Source organism: Xiphophorus maculatus, chromosome 13 (assembly GCF_002775205.1).
Source record: "Xiphophorus maculatus strain JP 163 A chromosome 13, X_maculatus-5.0-male, whole genome shotgun sequence".
NCBI classification, from domain to species: domain Eukaryota; kingdom Metazoa; phylum Chordata; class Actinopteri; order Cyprinodontiformes; family Poeciliidae; genus Xiphophorus; species Xiphophorus maculatus.
Window position 1 is genome coordinate 26,064,110 of NC_036455.1, and position 18,822 is coordinate 26,082,931.

At 40.2% G+C, this 18,822-nt stretch overlaps 1 protein-coding gene across 2 annotated transcripts in view; it reads right to left on the reverse strand.

The window, feature by feature from the left end:
* The window catches only part of LOC102233855 (septin-7), a 33,304-nt gene continuing 14,482 nt past the window's right edge, over window positions 1-18,822 (reverse strand). Inside the window, exons 4-15 of one of the 2 annotated variants that reach the window (XM_023345188.1) lie at window positions 17,722-17,828; window positions 9,936-10,036; window positions 8,934-9,068; window positions 8,052-8,169; window positions 6,687-6,779; window positions 6,456-6,552; window positions 5,104-5,155; window positions 4,552-4,677; window positions 4,176-4,196; window positions 2,672-2,807; window positions 2,451-2,596; window positions 1-843 (exon numbers count right to left, since the gene is read on the reverse strand). In XM_023345188.1, coding sequence (XP_023200956.1) covers window positions 807-843; window positions 2,451-2,596; window positions 2,672-2,807; window positions 4,176-4,196; window positions 4,552-4,677; window positions 5,104-5,155; window positions 6,456-6,552; window positions 6,687-6,779; window positions 8,052-8,169; window positions 8,934-9,068; window positions 9,936-10,036; window positions 17,722-17,828 — 1,169 coding nt within the window. In that variant the 3' untranslated portion in view covers window positions 1-806. The remainder of the gene's footprint in view (window positions 844-2,450; window positions 2,597-2,671; window positions 2,808-4,175; window positions 4,197-4,551; window positions 4,678-5,103; window positions 5,156-6,455; window positions 6,553-6,686; window positions 6,780-8,051; window positions 8,170-8,933; window positions 9,069-9,935; window positions 10,037-17,721; window positions 17,829-18,822) is intronic. The other variant, XM_023345189.1, reaches the window with a different exon arrangement.

The following is an 18,822-nucleotide window of genomic DNA, read 5'->3' on the forward strand; positions in this document are numbered from 1 at the left end:
TTACAATGAATATCCTTTATTTTCGCCATCACAGTTTTATTTTGTGACTTTGTACATTAAAACATAACATTACAAAAAATAGATGCAGTCCAACTGATGTTTACTGTCAACTTGAAGCAGGACAGACAGTCAGTCTGCTTCATCTTTCAAAAGAAGTTTCTGTTGGAAAATATTCTTATGCAAAATCTGTAGAAGCTCCAAAAGTCTAATCCAAGCACCGACTGCACAACGCCCTCTCCTGATTGGTTCCGCTCTGCGTGAGCCCACTGAGGAGTCCGTTTGGTTTCCAGGGGCAACACCATCTACAACACTCACATTAAACACAGTTTCTATCCACAGGCCAACAGGAAAGAACAGAAGGGAAGAAATTATGAACAATCATGAGTAAACACTGCTATACCTGGTTACAGTTTTAATTAAAGCAGCAGTGGCTCATGCTAACTGCAGCCTCACACTTTGAGTGTACAGGAAGTGGTGGGCTGACCCTTTGTTTGGGTTTTGGCTTGAAAAGATTGTGCAGCATGAAATATTCCCAAAGCAGAAGAACAAAGGGCAAAGAATGACTGAACTCCGTCTGTTTGAATCAGGAAGATAAAATAGTAGTCATGCTTCTTTGCGTACATTTGTGTGCCCCAAAATAGATCCAGAAAAGAAATAATGAGTTATTTAAGGTTAAACTCAGACTATGCTGCTGCCCACTGGCTTTCACTTGATAGTCACACAGTAAGGTGGTCAAACGGTGGGAGTACTTTGATCAGCAGATGATTGGCAGCTTGGCAGATCAGAACCAACAGTCCAGAGAAAGATTAAAAGATCTTCTTCTTCTTGCCCTTGTCAATGGTCCTGCAGAAACCAGAGCAGAATTGCAGAGTTACAACTCAAAACATTTATCAGTAACACATTTATCTGATCTAAAACCTGATGAGAGAGCATTGCTATAGGAATCAGACAACATTAAAGCTGTAGTATGTAACTTTTATAAATATATATTTCTTAAACTGTCACCATGTTCCTGACATTATAACAAGACATGGATCTATGAAAAGATATATATATATATATATAGATAGATCGATAGATAGATGTATACAGTACAGACCAAAAGTTTGGACACACCTTTCTAATTCAATGGGTTTTCTTTATTTTCATGACTATTTATAAGGCAAGAAATCCCACTTATTAACCTGACAGGGCACACCTATGAAGAGAAAACCATTTCAGGTGACGACCTCTTGAAGCTCATCAAGAAAATGCAGAGTGTGTGCAAAGCAGTAATCACAGCAAAAGGTTGCTACTTTGAAGAAACTAGAATATAAGGGGTATTTTCAGTTGTTTTACACTTTTTTGTTTAGTGCATATTTCCACATGTGTTATTCATAGTTTTGATGCCTTCTCTCTTCTTTGATGCCAGATCTCAGATCTCTTCAGTGTGAATCTACAATGTCAATAGTCATGAAAATAAAGGAAACTCATTGAATTAAAAGGTGTGTCCAAACTTTTGGTTACACATATATCTATGTACTGTATATATAGATATATATATATAAATAATTGTTTGTATAATGCTTATTCTAGATTTTTCATTTTATTCATTTGTATTTACTTCATTATTATTTACCTGCACCTGTATACAGTTGTATATAGGGCAGGGTGATATGGCTGAAACATATATCACAATATTAACATTTCATGTCAGTCAATATCAATAAATAATTGTTGATTAGTATTTCTGTTTTAAATATCTAAAATCCTGCTGAACTGGCGATGTGATCTTTTCTGTTTTATCTGGTTTTCCCTGGACTTGGTGTCCTGATTTTCTCCCTTCCCTCCATGCTGTTGTTTTTATATTCTGAAGCATTTCTGATTCACGGTGGCAAAACCTGAACCTGCTGATATACATGTTACGCAACAAGTTGTTGCTAGGTAACCAAATAGTGAGAGACTTAGTTGATACCACCAACCTAGCTCAGCAAATTGTAAGACGTTGAGTGGCTAAAGTCTTTAATCCGCCTACATCTCCCAGAATGCTGTGTGATTCTGGATCGGATTTCAGCGAAATTATTTAACGTTCTACCAGATGTATTTTCTATTGATTGATCTATTGATTGCCCAGCCCTACATGCCAGCCCTAAGTATATGTATTTATAGTCACTCTTACAGTTTTTCAGTATTTTTTCTGTGTACTCCGGTAGCCAAGCAACAACTTCTCGCTGTCAAATTTACTGTTCCATCTTTGTTTAGTGACAATAAAGTTTAAGTCTGACTAACAGCTGTGTGTAAGGTTAATAAGCTTTGGCGTCTTCCTATGCCTTTTTGAACTGGATATGTTCAGATAAAAGTTTAAAAAAACTTTTTTTGGTTTTAAAGGTTGATTATTACTTCTCCCATTATTTTTTCCCTCTGACATATTCCATGTTGAACACGAATAAAGATTTATTCCATTCCATTACCTGTTAAGTTCTAGCTTCTGCTGCTCCAGGATCCTCTGGTGAGTCTCCCAGGTGTTCACCTCCTCCTCAAACTGACGCCGCTTCTCTTCCAGCTCTTTGTACTGAGCTTGCAGGTTTTTCTTCATCTGCTCATGACGCTTCTGGAGCTGCAGAGACAATAGAATCCGTTCTGAGATCTGCTCAGGGAAACAAACAGATTTAATCCCTCCTCAGCTGTGTACCTCCACTTCAGAGTCTTGGAGCTTCTGGACCTTCTCTTTGACCTTCATGTCAAACACTTGCTCCATTTCCAGCTCCATCTTCTTCATCTTGGCCACGTGCTCGCGCCGCTCCTCCTCCATTTGAGCTAGGGGGCTCCTGGAGACATGGACACAGGTTCATACACAGCAGATGCTCACAGGCTCTTCACCTCCCAGAGGAACAATTCCCAACAGTAGACGTAGAAAAGGAGGGAAAGCTCTAGATGACTGTTGTCACTGGAAGCCTTCTATAGCAGACTGCTTTCAGAGAGAGCTGACAGAGAAAGGAAGCAGAACCAACCAGAGTTTCACATACAGAGAGGTAAACTGGCTCCTTGTTTCCCTCTGAGGAGAAGGGATGGAAGCTAATATCACTTCACGGATATTCATTATGATGTATTGGGAAGGCTCTCATCGTGGCTGAAAACCAGCTAGTCATCCAGATGAACTACGTTCCCTCTGACTTCCAGCCAGATCTCTGAGAAATACTAAAACACAACGATCAGCATTCTAACATCTGCCTGGAAGGCCCAGTGGGAGCTGAGGGGGGTTTATACATCTGAAGCACAATGGTGAATATAAATGATCTGTTTGTGTCACGATAAGCAACAAATCAACTAACCGCACGATAAATTAATAATGATCTCAAAGAGATGATTCCCTTTAATACTGCAAACATTTGACACAGAGAACCAAGAGGTTAGTTTGCTCTTTTTTCTTGCCTGTTTTCCCTGCCTAAGCTGATTAATATTGTTGAAACATAATAACTAATGATCCGTTTTAGCTAATGCTGATTTGGTTATTTTGTTGATTTATTTTGAATATTTAAAATGTTTTCTAGTTTCACTGTTAAATGATTTTATAAATGGATGCTCTTTTTCAGAGGGTGTGCATTGACATTCCATTATTATAACTATATTAGTTGAAAATGGTCAAAAAGATGACAATATGGTTTAACAGCATTTCATTTCTGGGACAATTTATCGTTCAGTAAAGTGTCATCATAATCCGGCCTAGCTGGTGATTCTAAAAGCTCACCAGCGAGGCCTGTGAGCTAGCTCAAAGCTAGCTTACACAGCTGAATGTTTTAGCATTTATAAAGATTTTACTGATTCCAGACGAAAATATTCATCTATGTCCAACAGTGAATGGTTTAGGAGTAAGGTAAATGCAAGGTGAGACGAACAGCAATAACAGGATGTGTAACAAACTGCAGTTGGAATTAAAGTGGGCTAAACGGCGGGTGAGAATGAACCCTATGGTTCTTCAGTTTTTAGAAAACAAGCATGTTAGGTTTCATGTACATCTCATGTTGTATTCACCCAATTCCTCTACCTGGTAAGGACTTAGTATTCCCTGATAAAACCTCCATATTTCACAGAGAGCAAACAGACTAAAAGCAATGCAGCTGAAAATAAGATAGGAGTCAGGAGAGAGGCGAAGCTGGAGCCTTTTCTCAAGGGAGTGAAGAAGTGAGGTAACTTACATGTCATCAGGTGTGTCAGGTCTAAAAACAAAGAAAGAAAGAAATGCACAGACACTTAGCATGCTGCCATAAATCATGCATTAGCTTGTGACAGTGTGCTGGTGGATAGAGACAGTTGGAGCTATTGGTTTAGCAGTCAGATGGGGATTCAGTTAGAGTGGGATTAAATCCAGCTGATGACCAGTTAGTGGGGGTTAGTGCTGGCTCGTTTGGACAAGGAATCAGTGAAGCTTTAGTCAGCCTGTGGTCTAAAGGAAACTTCAGGGTCAAACTGGGAGCAATCAGCTCCCAGAACCTCCAGCTGGGCTGCTAAGCTAATCCTAGGAGCCTTTTCTTCATCAATGTGACCTGTAGGAGGTTGGTGTGGTAAACTCACTTGGTTAGCTGGCCCTTGTTCTTATTGTTGTCAACACCATTATAGGTGACAGCAGCCAGCTTCCTGCTGCGGTAGTTCTCATAGTGGACGTTGTTAGTGACATCCTTCAGGTCTTGCATATGAGTCCTGAAACCAAGAAGAAGCCTGTTACCTCCTCTATGGGATGAATCAACAGGACTTTTCGTTTGGTAAGCTGCAATGTCATGCAACTGAGATCATGTAAACCAGGGGTCAACAACCTGCAACAATGGTTCTTAATAACTTTGGCAAAAAATTAAGAAGAACCAGCTAATATTTTTAATTTTAGATATAACAACAAACAGTCCTTTATAATTTGATTTTTATTTTAAATCCTAAAAATAGAAATCAAATGGTGGTTCTTTCAAAAGGACAACACATTTCCTGTAGAAGATATTCATCTAAAATTATAAGCTGTCTTTTTCAGAAAGTCATCTAAAATTTGTGGCTCTAAATGAGATTTAACTAACTGTCCTGAGTGTAAAAATGGCTCTTTAGGCTGTAAAGGCTGTAGAGATGTGGGTTTTCACTCACCTTATCAGCATGTTACGGAGAATAGTAAAATCACAGTGGTCTCCATTTTCAACTGCAGATAAAAGAGAAATGATCGAAACAGAGCTGCTAACAGTGAGGAGTCACAGTGTTCCCAAACTCTGACCTTATGTTTCAGACTTTCCTTGAAAACTAAATCACTATTCATTACATCTAAATGTGCACCAGGCAGCAGCTCAGTGTGGAACCAAGCAAGATAAAAACTAGCCTGCCTGCTGCAGTACCATAACATGCCACAGTGTGGCAGCCCATGCATTCCTCCACAGTGAAGCTCACCACAGTCCTCTGAGGTTTCTCTGTGGTAGAGTGACTTGCATAGCTTCTCAGGGACCTTGCCCTCCGTCTCGCTCTCTTCCCGCCTGCTCTTTATATTTATGCTGACATGTTGCCAAAAACATTTTTGGTATTCCAGATCTCCCTCCCAGAGGACGGCCCACCCTCGCCCAAAACCAGTTTCATAGCAGCACGCCTACAACTCGTCTAATTGGTCGTGTTGTGTTCAGTCCTTCAGCTAGGTTTTTCCATATTGATCCAAGCAGATTCTTTATGATGTTTAACTTGTGTTTACTGCTTCAGTCATCTGCTGCTCTGTGGGCTGCAGATGTTCAACAGGTCTTCCCACAGAGCCACGGCAGCTTCCTGTGTCACGTCAAACAGCATGAGACTTTCACATCCTCTGAGTAAAATGAAATCTGTGGTCTGTCCTGCTGCCTGCCTCAGAGTGACAATCTTTTATTCTGATTAAGCTTTTCTTCACTTGAGCTATAAGAATTAAGGCATATGAACTTTATATGCCTTAATTTGCTATAAGTTAGTCATCTCGTCATCAAAAACAAGCTGATGTTGGGAACTTAAAATATTCACAATGCATTTCAAAAATATTCACACTATTACTGTCACATATTACCACACATTTCAATATATTTGATTCACATTCTCTCCTCTTGTCACTCTCTCATTCAGTATATTTCAGTATCGTCACCTTCCTAAAATAATGGCCTTGGTCTTTTTTTCCAAAAGTGATTATTTTTTCATCTAAATCATCTTTTGGCAATAAAAAGGAGGGATTTCTTTGCCAAAATAGCTTTTGGCAAAAAATGACTTAGTCCATTATTTTAGGAAGTTGACAAGGTGGATCAGAAAAAGAATTTGCATGTGTGAAATAATCTACATGATGCGTTTCTCTTAGTGATAAATTACTGAAATAAGTGAACTTTTTTCTAATATTCTATTTTCCAGTGTGTCAGCAGCTCAACATGCATGGAATGGAAACTGTGAGGTATTCATGAGTGGGATGTCCCATTGGCTGCTATTGATGAGCTAACAGCTCTCACCTTCAGCCACGCCCCAGGGGTACTGCCTGCCCCGGACCCGCTTCCCGTTGACCTCGATGATCGTGTTGCTGCCAACTACAGCGAGAGGCAAACGATCCTGCAGGAAGGGAGAGGACGCCGGTTACACGGCGCATGGACCACTGCTAGAGACCACCGTTTCAGATGCATGACCAGAAACATGCATCTGAAACCATTTCAAATGTCACAGAGGAGCATCAAGGAGGAGCTGACCTTGATTTTTCTGATCATCTTCATCTCCTCCTCATTGTCCGTCTCTGGGAAGTCGTAGATTTTGATTTTATGCTCATGGATTTCTTTCATGATCTGCGTGCAGCACAGGAACAGAGGGATGTGGGATGTGAGACAAACACCCAGAAACATCAATAGTTACAGCTGAAGGGAGTCAATACACAGCAGGGGGTCCGACCATCAGCCAGGTTGCTCTGACATTGTAAAGTATAAAGCAGCATTAGTGCAGCTGTTATCAGTGTCATTAAACAACACAAAAGTGGATGTAGTCTATGAGGCTACATAATAAAGATATGTTATGTAATAAATTGATTTTAATTTATTAAACTAAAATGATTGAATCAGAAACATTTCCAAATGAACAAAACAAATTAATATGAGCTGTAATGTAACAAATGGCTGATCTGGAGATATTAGAGTGCAGAGAAAATCCTGCAGGCTGATGCAGAATCTCAAACACTTTACAGCATCAACAGGAAAATAATCTGCCTCCATATTTATCAAATAATAACTAGGTCTGTTTCTTTAATACGGTATAATCAGGACAGTTTGGATGAGGCATTAATTTAAAAACAACATCAAACATGACAAAAGTGAGTTAAAAGGAAAAAAAAGTAGGTGGGGCAAAATATCAACCATGACAGAACAGAGAAATCAACAGGACGTTATGAACTCTGTGTCCTGAAGTCACAGTGACTGACAATTCAAATGTGGTTTCTTCAATGAACATGAGACTGTGTACCAGTATCCAGGTATGATGAAGAGGTAGAAGTTTCCTGTTAAAGCTGCAGGATGTAATTCTGATGTAGATCTGTTTTTTGTGTGTGTGTTTTTTTTTAACATATTTGCTAAAACTGTCACTATGTCTTGACAGTATAAAATGAGGCAGATCATCTCTGCCTCCTCTCTGAGCTCCTATTGGCATCTACAGACATACAGCAGTCAGAAACAAGTGCTGCCAATCACCCTTGTGTAAGCGCTGCTCACATCCTACCTATTGCGCTCGGCTATGCTATGCTAGTTCCTAAGTAAGTACTCCCAAGCTTTGTTTTGGGCAAATGTAGGCCCAAAACAGAGCAGTAATAAAGTGTGCAATTATTTAAACTAGTCTTTAATCAATACATTTAAGGTGTATTTGTTGGATTTAGAACACCTTTAGAACACTAAACATGTTTCTTTTTAGTGACATAAAAAACAATGTTAGTTTTAGGAGGGACAGCCTGAGGATGCCTTCATGATTCAAAGGAAACTAGTAAAGAGAAACAGCAGTGGATCAAAAGAACTCAGTAAAACTGTAGAAGTGAAGAGGAGGCTGAGTGCAGCTGCAGGCAGACGGTAAACACACACCTGTTTTTTGAACTGTTGACACTCTTCCGGAGTCATTGTGTCAGCTTTGGCGATGAGGGGAATGACGTTGACTTTTTCATGTAACCGCTTCATAAATTCAATGTCTAGCGGCTTCAGCCTGGAAACAGCAGCAAGTCACAAGGTTTCAGTTAGTAGGACAGAGAAGAATTCACGATACTGGGTTCATTCAGAAAGCAATGTTGATCTGTATGGTGCGACAGATTTAAGGAGCCCATGTGCAGCTGTCAGTTTGCTACCATAGTGGGAGTGTCTAAGGCAGGGTCTGGTGGGTTTCACGACCAGAACTACAGATAACAAATTGCACCGACTCAGGCACCTGACTGGGACCATTACACACACAAACTTATTACAATAGAAGGCCAATAATATCTGAATTAGAATCAGCATTGCTATCAACATGTTTAGGACATATTCCCAGCCTATAAAAGCTGTTGTTTTGACAGTCTGAAGAGCAGAAGCCCAGACTCCCCATTCAGCAGCAGATGCTGCAAATAAACTCAGCCCATATGGTGGCGGACCTCAGAGGTGGACACAGTCCAGCACACCGGGTCACTGTGGGCCAACAGGCTCAACAAGCATCAAAAACAAACCCTCTTCTGGTTAAGGAGTCCTGTGTGGCGTGGTGTGTGTCTGTGTGTGTGTGTGAGGAAGTTTGGCAGGAGCAGCAGCAGATGAGAGGAATGAGGTCTCCAGGTCAGTGAGCTCAGGGCAGATTACACCAATATTATTCCAGCCGCTTAGCCAGCTACGAAGCCGCAGGCAGGATGGGCCTGAGGGGAGCTAGCATACAGCCGGGGCGGCAGCGTAACAGTGTGACTGCCTGTTAGCAGTCACAACTTGAAACTACCCAGCAGCACTCACCCATGACCAGACGGAGCGATGAAGTACAGGCAGCAGTGCACTCTGCTGTCCGGCATCAGACGTCTGTTGACCCGCGACTCTGAGTTGAGGAAGTCTTCAAACTTATTGTCAATGTAGTCGGTCACCGGCTGCCAGCTGGAGAGGGGAGAGGGGTTTAGAATTCAAGGTTAAATATCAGAACAAAAAAAAAAGATGGATGTCTAACATTCTGCTCTACAGTCTAACATCTATAAACTTGCCAAGCTTCAATGTATTTTATTGGGATGTTATGTGACAGACCAGCACAAAGCAGTCAAGTAGAAGGAAAATAATACATGGTTTCCAAACTTTTGCACTGATTGAAATCTGAAAAATACGGTGTGTGTTTGTGTTCATCCTCCATGAATGAATACTGTTTAGAAGCAGGTTTCACAGGGCGAGCAGCTTTCAATATAAACTTGCTTCCTCTGTCTTTTATAAACTGCCAGCTCAAGTTCATTTGGGTCGGATGGAGAGCCTGTCTGCTTGTAGAACTGCTTGTAGAGCTGAAGCTCATTGTCTGACTACAAAGTTTCTTTCCAAAATTTGCTAAATCCAATTTTCCAGAAAGTCTGACCAGCTTCCCTGCTGAAGAACAGTTTTCCCCCATGATGATGCTGCCACCACCACGTTTCACCATGAGGATATGGTGTCAGTAATGTGCAGTGTTTTCACCAGACACAGCACTAGTCATTTATTTGCTATGTCCCTCTACATGACTACTGCTGAACTGCAATTGGCAGTTCTTCCTGCCAGTGGATTGATGCAAACATGCCCCACACTCTTTTTCAGATGTTTTATAGTAAAAAATGTTGAAAACCACAAATAATTTTTCTTCCACTTCACATTTCTGTTAACCTTTTATCACAGAACATTAAAATAAAATACACAAATGTTTGTGACTAAAACCAGATAAAATGGGGCAAAGATTAAGCAAAATGAATATTTTTGGAGCCATCAACAGTAACCTATAGATGAGCTCACCAGTTACTGTTGTCTACGGCGTCCCCAAAGCCAGGCGTGTCAACGATGGTCAGCAGAAGGTGGACCCCTCCTTCCTTTATCAGAACCTGGGACTGCTCCACCTGTCATCAATAAGAACAAGTGTAGGAAATGGGGTTTGTGTCAGTTAGAGTCTCATTTAGAAACACTTTACTGAGGAGAACTGGAGATAAAACAAACAGAGCAGTCACAACATGGAAGTTCCCATAAAACAATGGAAGAATCCACAGCATAACAAGTAAGAGCAGCATGGATCATGTTTGTTTGGCGAGGAAGAACCAAGAGAACAAAGATGCCTCTGAAGGCATCAATAAGGTGGGGGCTGGAGGGGTAGAGTGGGCTTTGATCAGCAGACCAGTGTGGGGTCGAGACACAACTCGTGATCAGCAGATCAACTTTGATTCAATCAGCAGATCTGAAGCCGACCTCGGCCTCCCTCATGCTTTCAACAGGAAACCTCTGAGTGAGAGACGAGATGCAGCCAGTCGGGTCAGAATAAGAATTTGATATTTGTCACTGTACACATGTACAATGAGATTAAAGCCAGCTTCACAACAGTGCAAACAATGTAAGAAATATGCAATATACACATAAATATGGTGGTATTTACAGTGTTAAATCAATTAGATTTCTATATACGCGTATACACAACAAATAATTAGCACATGGGAAAGTTCAGACTCAGACAGCTCTTTGAGTCTGTTTGTTTTTGAACAGATCCAGAAGAAAAATTAGATGAGATAGGATGATGAAAATTAGTTTGGGTTCCCAAACAAACTTAAATTAATTCTTTTTCATTACTTCAAAGCTAGAAGTTTATTACTATACCTATTTGGTAAAGTCAAATGATGCAACAGCATTTTAAACTTCTGATTAGTTCATTCACAATGCTTGAGTTAACAAGCGGCCCACCTGTAGATGCGTTTTAGAGCTACACCTTAAAGCCACTGCTTATCAGGAAGAGAACAATGCTCCTTCACTCTAATGTGTCCCAGAGATGAACGACTTCTGCTGTGAAATTTATACACCACCACCAAAACTAAGTTACACCTTGTACAGGTGCTAACTGAAGTGAAACCAGTCTCATACCAACCTAGCCTGAGAAGCCACTCAGAGAGGAAGGAGCAAAATGAACAGCCACATTACAGTTTTATTAGAAGTGCCAACTGTCATTACTTACAAAATAATGCAAAGTTGGCACTTTAATGGACTTTCAATGCAGCTTTTAAAGCAACTTTGCATTAAAAGTGTCATTATTTACCAAATGACACTTCATGACAACAGTCATAGACATTCATAAACACTCGTTCATGTTCATGTCAGGTGTTACGTCATGTTTATGACCGTGTCATGTCAGTATTATACACACCCTATCAAATAAAATGTTAACGCTAATTCATATAAAAAAACAATTCATATTTAAAATTCCCACCAGGAAGGCTGAAAAACAGAAAACAAAAAAATAACTGCATTCATTTAAGAGTATAATTTAAAACAAACCATAAATGATTATGTTTCAAAGTAAAAGACCTATGAAGATGTTAACGGGTTGACCGTCGTGTAAGTGTGTAGGATTGTTGTGGAGACAGCTTGAAACAGACTTCCATCTACTGCGCAACGGGGCTGACTCAATCCCCAGACACGCCCCGTGAAAACAGTGAACTCATGGGAAAAAGCTGGAGACCAGATCCACCTTTCTGCTCAGGTGCATCAGGGGGAGAAGGACTGTCCCGGTGAGACAGCATGTGTTCTGAAGCAAAACAATCTACCAAGTCATGCTTTACTTCCTTCCTGTGAAAACATGTTCTGCACCTCCTGCACCCACACTAAGCTAGCCTCAGTTCTACTGATGTAATCTGCTGTCACTTTTATAACTGGAGGTTTTGAAAGAGTCCCAGACTGGAAGCTAATATTAGCATCATCATGTGGCTGAATCTAAACGGTTTATTCATAATATTAGACAAAGAAGAAAAGTAAAGAACACTTTACTTTTCAAACCATATGTGACTTGATTTAACATTAAATTTCCAAAACTGAACCAAGGCATCTGTTAGAAGTCGCACTTAGTTTAATAAAAACTCCACTAACTCATTCATGTATTCATCAAATACTTCTTTATGTTGCTTTACATCTATTTGGATGATTTGGTCAGTTTCCCCAAGACGTTGTGTGAGTAATGCAGTTATGTAGCATGTGGTTCAACCACATGATTATCAGGTCATCAGAGCAGATTTTAAAGTAAAAGCAAAACTATGTTGAAACTCGGTTTCCAATCATACTTCACTGTATTTTCCAAACCAGCCTGGCCAAGCAGCTACCTGGAGTCTCTAGCAGCTGCATTTTTCCAGTTGGGCTCCAAACATTGTTTCTTTCTCTATTCAAGGCAGCTACATTTCTTTATCAGGTTTTTCAGAGCAGAAAGTCTCCAGGGCTCCTAGTCTCACTACAGATCATTCTAAAGAAACCAGAAATTCTCCTATTGTCACTTCTATAAGCAACACTCTTCAATGCATATTCCTAAAATGAGTGTTGAAGACTCAAACTTTTCAGTTTTCAGTATCAGTAAGATGTTTAAAGACGAAGTCAGAATAAGCACAAAGACTTCTGATTTTTTTTTTTTAAAGAAGAGTGTTTTCTACCACATCCAGTTCATTGGTTCAGAGAGAGTGAAAGGGCAGATAACAGGAAGGCTGAACAGACTTCAGCAAAGTTGCTCTGTCTTATCCTTTTTATTTTGTCAGAGCAGAGACAAGGGAATCAATTCTCTGGGAAATACACACAGACTGATGGTTTTCTAGTGCTAGCCATGCTAATGGCTAATATAAGAATCTAGGATAAATGAAGCCCAGTTTGCAGTGATTGTTTTCTCAAGGTCAAAAAAGAGATTTTTAATCATGTATCTGTTTTTTCATAAAGGCAAATGAAAGTCAGGTAAAATTAGAATCAGCAGGTAGGAGCTATAGAAAAAACAGATCAACCCAACTGGAGCTGAGGCAGAGTGAAAACACACAAGCGGGGCTGAGCTGAAAAGTGAGAAAAGGAAATGAAAATGTCCTCAGTTGTCCAAAAGCTTCTCTGTGGTCCTGGAGGAGGTGGCAGCATGATGTGGCTTTCAGAGGGGCCTTCAACATCTGACATCAATACATACAGCTGGCCATGAGCATGTGCTTTTAGGTCATAGCTCTTAGTGTACAGATTCAGTCTGTTACCTATATGTCAGCACAAATGACTCAGGACATGTCAAAATGTTCAGCTTTTCTTCACAGACAAATCAAACTGTCAAATCAAACAATTTCCCACAACGCCAAGGATCCAGTACAGTCAACTGGTGCACACTGACTTAAGAACGGATCCCCAATGACTAACATCACAACAGAATGTACTCTGACCAATGACACTGGAGGAATGCCAGAAACAATAAATAAATAAATCAATTCACATAAGAATCCTGATCCTCATTACTACAGTTAAAAATCAATTTAAAATGTCAAATTGATTTTTAAAAAATAAAACAAACCCAATGGTTGTTGGTTTCCATTTTCTATCCATGCAGGACGTTCTCCATCCACACATCTGTTGTGACAAAGAATTATCATAACCGTGAAGTATGATTAGTGAATAACTAACTAACTACAAAGACTTCATACCTTTAGATTAAAACATAATTGTTTCGACTCGAAAATTAATTGTGAATCAAATTGTTGCCCTAAAAATCTAAATCAAATTGCAAGATAGTAGGAGATTCTGCCCCTATATGACACACCTGTACATGCTTGTCCTGAGCTAAATGAACCCAACTCTTCAGTGAACTAGTTCCTGAACTAGAACCCAGGACGTGTTTGTGCGTCAGAGGGACAAGAATGTGCTCATTCCCCAGGCAGCTTGTTGGCTAATCACCAAGTCCCTGCCTCATGCGCTCAAATTAGACAGGAACTACAAAGACACCCACCCAGGTTTTCTCACGTCCAGCTAACACCCCAACAAATTCAACTGGATTAGTATATGACAAACTGCATTCCTTACAGTGTCCTCACATTCTAGCAGTCTTTACCAATAAAGGAACCACAAATGTGTCCAAATCTTCAGTCTGTGGTTCCTGGAGAGCTGAAGAACAAGAGCTGTCTGTTCTCTGTTGTAATCATCTCAGTGATCTACCAGTAAGCTTCACTTAAAGCCCCCAATTACCCAAGGACTGAAGCAAGGGGTGAATCCTGAAACATAAAGTCTGTGGGAACACCCCTACACACACACATCCTAAATCTCCTTTAATAAGAGCTCAGGGATGTAAACAAATTGGAAGCAGCAGTGGGTTGAGGATAGACAGAGACCCTCAGTATGCTGCCAGGAATTAGCTGAGATTTAGAGTAAAGTAGAAGATCAGAATGAACAGAGAAGGGTGAGGTCCCCCCCTTCTTTACACCAACTGCTTCACTTGTTCTCCTTCAACAGGAAGCTGCAGTTCAAGCTACAGGTGTGGGCTGTAAGTGATCCCTCTCCATCTGCCACCGCAAGCAGAAGCATCGCCTAAAGATTCACTTGAAAACACAGAACTCTGACATTTAGAACCATCTACAGAAAACTGAAAGTCTTGCAGCTTTCATAAGTGTTGTTGCTTCCTTTATCTGTCCTAATCAGGACAACTTCAGCGTTTTACTTTTAAATATATACCAGAGGAAGTGGGAGAAATTGAATTAAAATCTCTGAGGGGTTCTTTCTCCCATCGATCAAACAGTAACAGTGAGTGAGAATTTGAACAAACCATGTTTTGGATGTGACAGCAGTTTTCTGGGTTCATTGTGTTTTCTTCTGAAAGCTTTAACCTGTCAAGTTAGACTCACTAATGAAGATTTTTGTCATACTTTGTGTGTGTAGCAAATACAGGAAGAGGATGTTGCTTTCATCACTGTTTTGAAGATGATGTTTAAAGGAAGTCAAGAGAAATATAAAAGTATGATGAATCTTTGTCACTTTGAGAAATGAGGCCAATAAATAGGATTTAATCCAGGCCTCCTGCCAAACTTCTGTTTGGCAGGACTTTCCTGCGAAACAGGAAAGTCCTGGAAGTAGAATATACTTCAGTAGAATATACTTGTCATGGCAGGAGCTTGTTTGGTTTGAGGCCCAACACACACACTGACATGGAGCAGTAATTGGCTCAATTACAAAAAATCAGCAGAGAAACAACAACAAAAACCAGCTATTACATCCAGCATTCATTTATCTTGTAGAAGATAACCTCTCTCTAATAACCTGGCAACGTTATATCACTGCTATCAGATAAAGTTATCCATAAAATCCCAAGTCCACAACACATAAAAAATGAAAAGTTATTGTTTCAGAATATCTCCTGCATCCACCATGTTCTGAGTGGCCAAACTAGTTCTTCTCTGTCATGTACTAGTATGAGTTCTACAGTGAACACACATTGCTGAACAGTTGTTATTTTTTAGCAGTTTATCTTTAAACTGCCTGACGTGAGAAAAAGTTCATCTTTCTCTATTAAAACTAAAATAATCACCAACTAAAATCTGATGCAACAGGAAGGGTGAAAGTAAATATTAAACCAGACTAAACATCTGAGTAGGATTTCTAACCTTCCAGCTTCTAGGTTTTTCTTACCAGGTCATAAAACCTTCATCATACACAGATTATTTATCTACTGCTGTCATGACATAGTGACAGTTTGACAAATGTAAAAATAACTATTTTTTAAGAAAAGTTACATACCGTAGCTTTAACAGGATGCACACCTGTGCAAGCATTTCACAGCAACAAATGAAACACACTGTGACCCTCTGTGACATCATTTAAAGATCATTAATCAGGCAAGATATCAGGAGGAGAACTGCGTTCCTCCACAAGTACAGCTCATCTGCGGTTCTAATTCTAAGAATCCTAAAGTTGAAATCCTCATACAACCTTCCTGCTGAACTACATTCACAGACTGAAAATAAAACTACTCACACCTCAAGTTTATCTATAAGTTAAATCAAGCTGCAATGAAGCACAGCACGGCCCTGTGGTGTTTGTGTCTCATTCATTGCAGTAGTATCATTATTGAAGCCACTGATTGGCTCTGCTCTGCATAGTCTGCATTTAGCTTGATGGCAGGCAATGGAGCGCATGCTGTCCCTAGAACTGCAGTCAAATGAAAGTTGTTCTATGTTATCTCTTTACAAGGAAAAATTCTCAACTGAGATACACTGAGATACAAATAGGTTTATTTTGGAGATTCGCCTTGGAGTCTAATGACACCAGAATGAAACGCTTTGGCCATAACAACCGTTGTTACATCTGAAGAAAAAAGGGGAAGTTTGCAGCCTGAGAACACTCCAACTGAGAAGTACGGGGTGGCAGTATCATGTTGTAGGTATGCTTAGCTGCATGAGGGACTGGTGCAGTGCACAAAAAAGCTGGAGTGGGGTTGGAAAAATTATCTCAAGGCATCATCAAGGAAGTTAAAGTGTGGACCCAAATGGGTCATCCAAATGGACACCGTACTCAGCATCACACCAGATCACTTAGTGAGGGGCTTATGCACAGTAAAGTCTATGTTTTGGAATGAACTTTACAAAGTCCTGATCTCTGGATTATAGGAAATGTGTGAGAAGGTGTGAGGGCAGCTAACCTGTTCTGTCAGGGGGAATGGGACAAAATTCCAGCAAACTATTGGGAGAAGTTTGTGGAAGGAAACCAGTAAACTAAGTCAAACAGTGTGAAGGGAATTCTATCAAAAACCAAGAATCTAAAGGAAGTGGTAAAAAAAAAAAAAAGGAAAGCATTTAGTAATTCTAACTGATCTGAAAAGAAAATGTTTAATTGCAATTAATATCAAACAGAAAATACCCTTTATTAAAAGTTTAGATGAATATTAACTGTATTTTTTTATATTTGTGCAAGACTCCGTGGTACTGGATATCAATTTATATTCTTCTCATCTGAATCTGTTTTTAATCAATAATCTGATGGTAAAAAAAATAAAAATCAAGACCAACAATTAGCTTCTAACTGTTGCAACAAACGTCTTATTCATTTTCCAATAAACATGTTGGTTTGCCTATAGATTTATTTCAGAACCCAATCAAGAGACGCATGTGACACTTATACTTTGCAGCTCAAACGACAACACATCTGGGTACGTTTAGTCCCAAACTTTAGACTTCAATTATGGCCACAAATGAGATTAAGTGGCTGCGGTTCTGGCCCTGACAATAATTATGCAGAGATTACACAAACCGTCTCCTCGTTCTTTATAGCTGCAGCTATCCTTTAATAATGCAGTCAGTGTTTTTAGAACTTCATGTTCAGAAATAATATTCAGACTTTTGATGGGAAAGCTTCGATGGGAAATCAAAATCAATAACGTTTTTTTGCAGAAGAAAGCCTGACTCAATATAATACAGACAGGTTATAACCTGGAATATATGTAAATATTTCCAGTCTGCATCAGCCTCATCTTATTAATTATGTTGCTCAGTAGGGCTGCAGGACATTAGAAAATCATAATGAAAATGTTATTGGAAAATATTGCCTCAATCTTGACTGTTGCAATAGATAGGTGCCTTGCTGTTACCATAGCAACCAGGTTGGATACTGATACAGTCTAGTGTCAGAGTAAAGCAAACCTCTTTAATCTTTAGCTTCATACAATAAAACTGCAATGTTTCATTATCATGACAACATAAATCCAGAGAGACAGATAGAATGACAATACTGCAGTGGGTGAGACAGAGACAAGTGGACAGCAGCCCTCCATGAGTGTCTCTACCTGAACAGTTTTTTTGATCCTGTGGGAAGGACCGGGGTATTCTGGGGAGTACAGGTCGGTGAGAAAGAGCGAGTTGATCAGTGTGGACTTCCCCAAGCCAGATTCTCCTGCAAGACAAAGAACAGGGACAGAGTGACTGGTTTGGTTGGGAGGGAACAGAAGAATGCTCTACTGGGTTTCTAATCGCCTTCTTCAGGCCAAACTGACACAATCTGCAGATGTTTATCATCTCCATTTCTGCTGCAGTCTTCTGCAGCCAGACATTCTTCACATGTTTCAGATTCACACAGGAAATGACCCCTCTCTGCCCCCCCACCTCTTCTTCTTCTTAAATAAGCAACTGATAACATTAGGCGAGGAAAAGACAGACAGGATGGAAGGGCTGTCTGTGAGCAAATTATTTTCCTGTTCGCATTTCAGCAATCTAGTCGGAGAATCTCAGGGAGAGGGAGGAGTCAGTCGCACAGAGACGATCCCACAATCTGCTAGCTGTCTGAAGTATATTAGGGGACAGAGTATGATCGGATGCATAATATTTTGAAGCAGCTGCGGTGGAGATAAACACAGTGACACATAAAACCCGGAGAGCATGGCGGTGGTAAGCCAACAGCCTCAGCAGGGCGTCCTGGGTGGAGCGCAGGGCGAGCTGCTGAACAAAAGCTCTACTGTGAGCGGAGGAGCAGCCAGAAAGCAGCCTGGCCTGGGAGCCAACAGGCTGCTGCTGACCTTTACAAGTGGTCAGTCTGAGGCCAACAGGGGCCACAGCTGCCAGCAGCTCAGCCCATCAACACCCTATGAACAGTGAAAATAAATGGGAAGAAGATGAAAAAAACAAAAACAAAAACAAAGGAATCTTTCTCTAACCAGTCCAGAGTTAGAAATATTTTCCAGAAAGGGCAGTCACATTTATCTTCCAGCAGAGTGGCTCAGAAATGACAACTGGCTGCTGATCAAACCGTCAAAATGACTAAACTATGTCTGACTTTACACATGCTTTAACACTGTGGACTGATACAGGACCAAAGAGACTCTTTGTGTTGGAGAAAAATGAATTAAATGTCTAAAAATAGTAATGTTTCCAGTACAAATGTGTGTAAATCT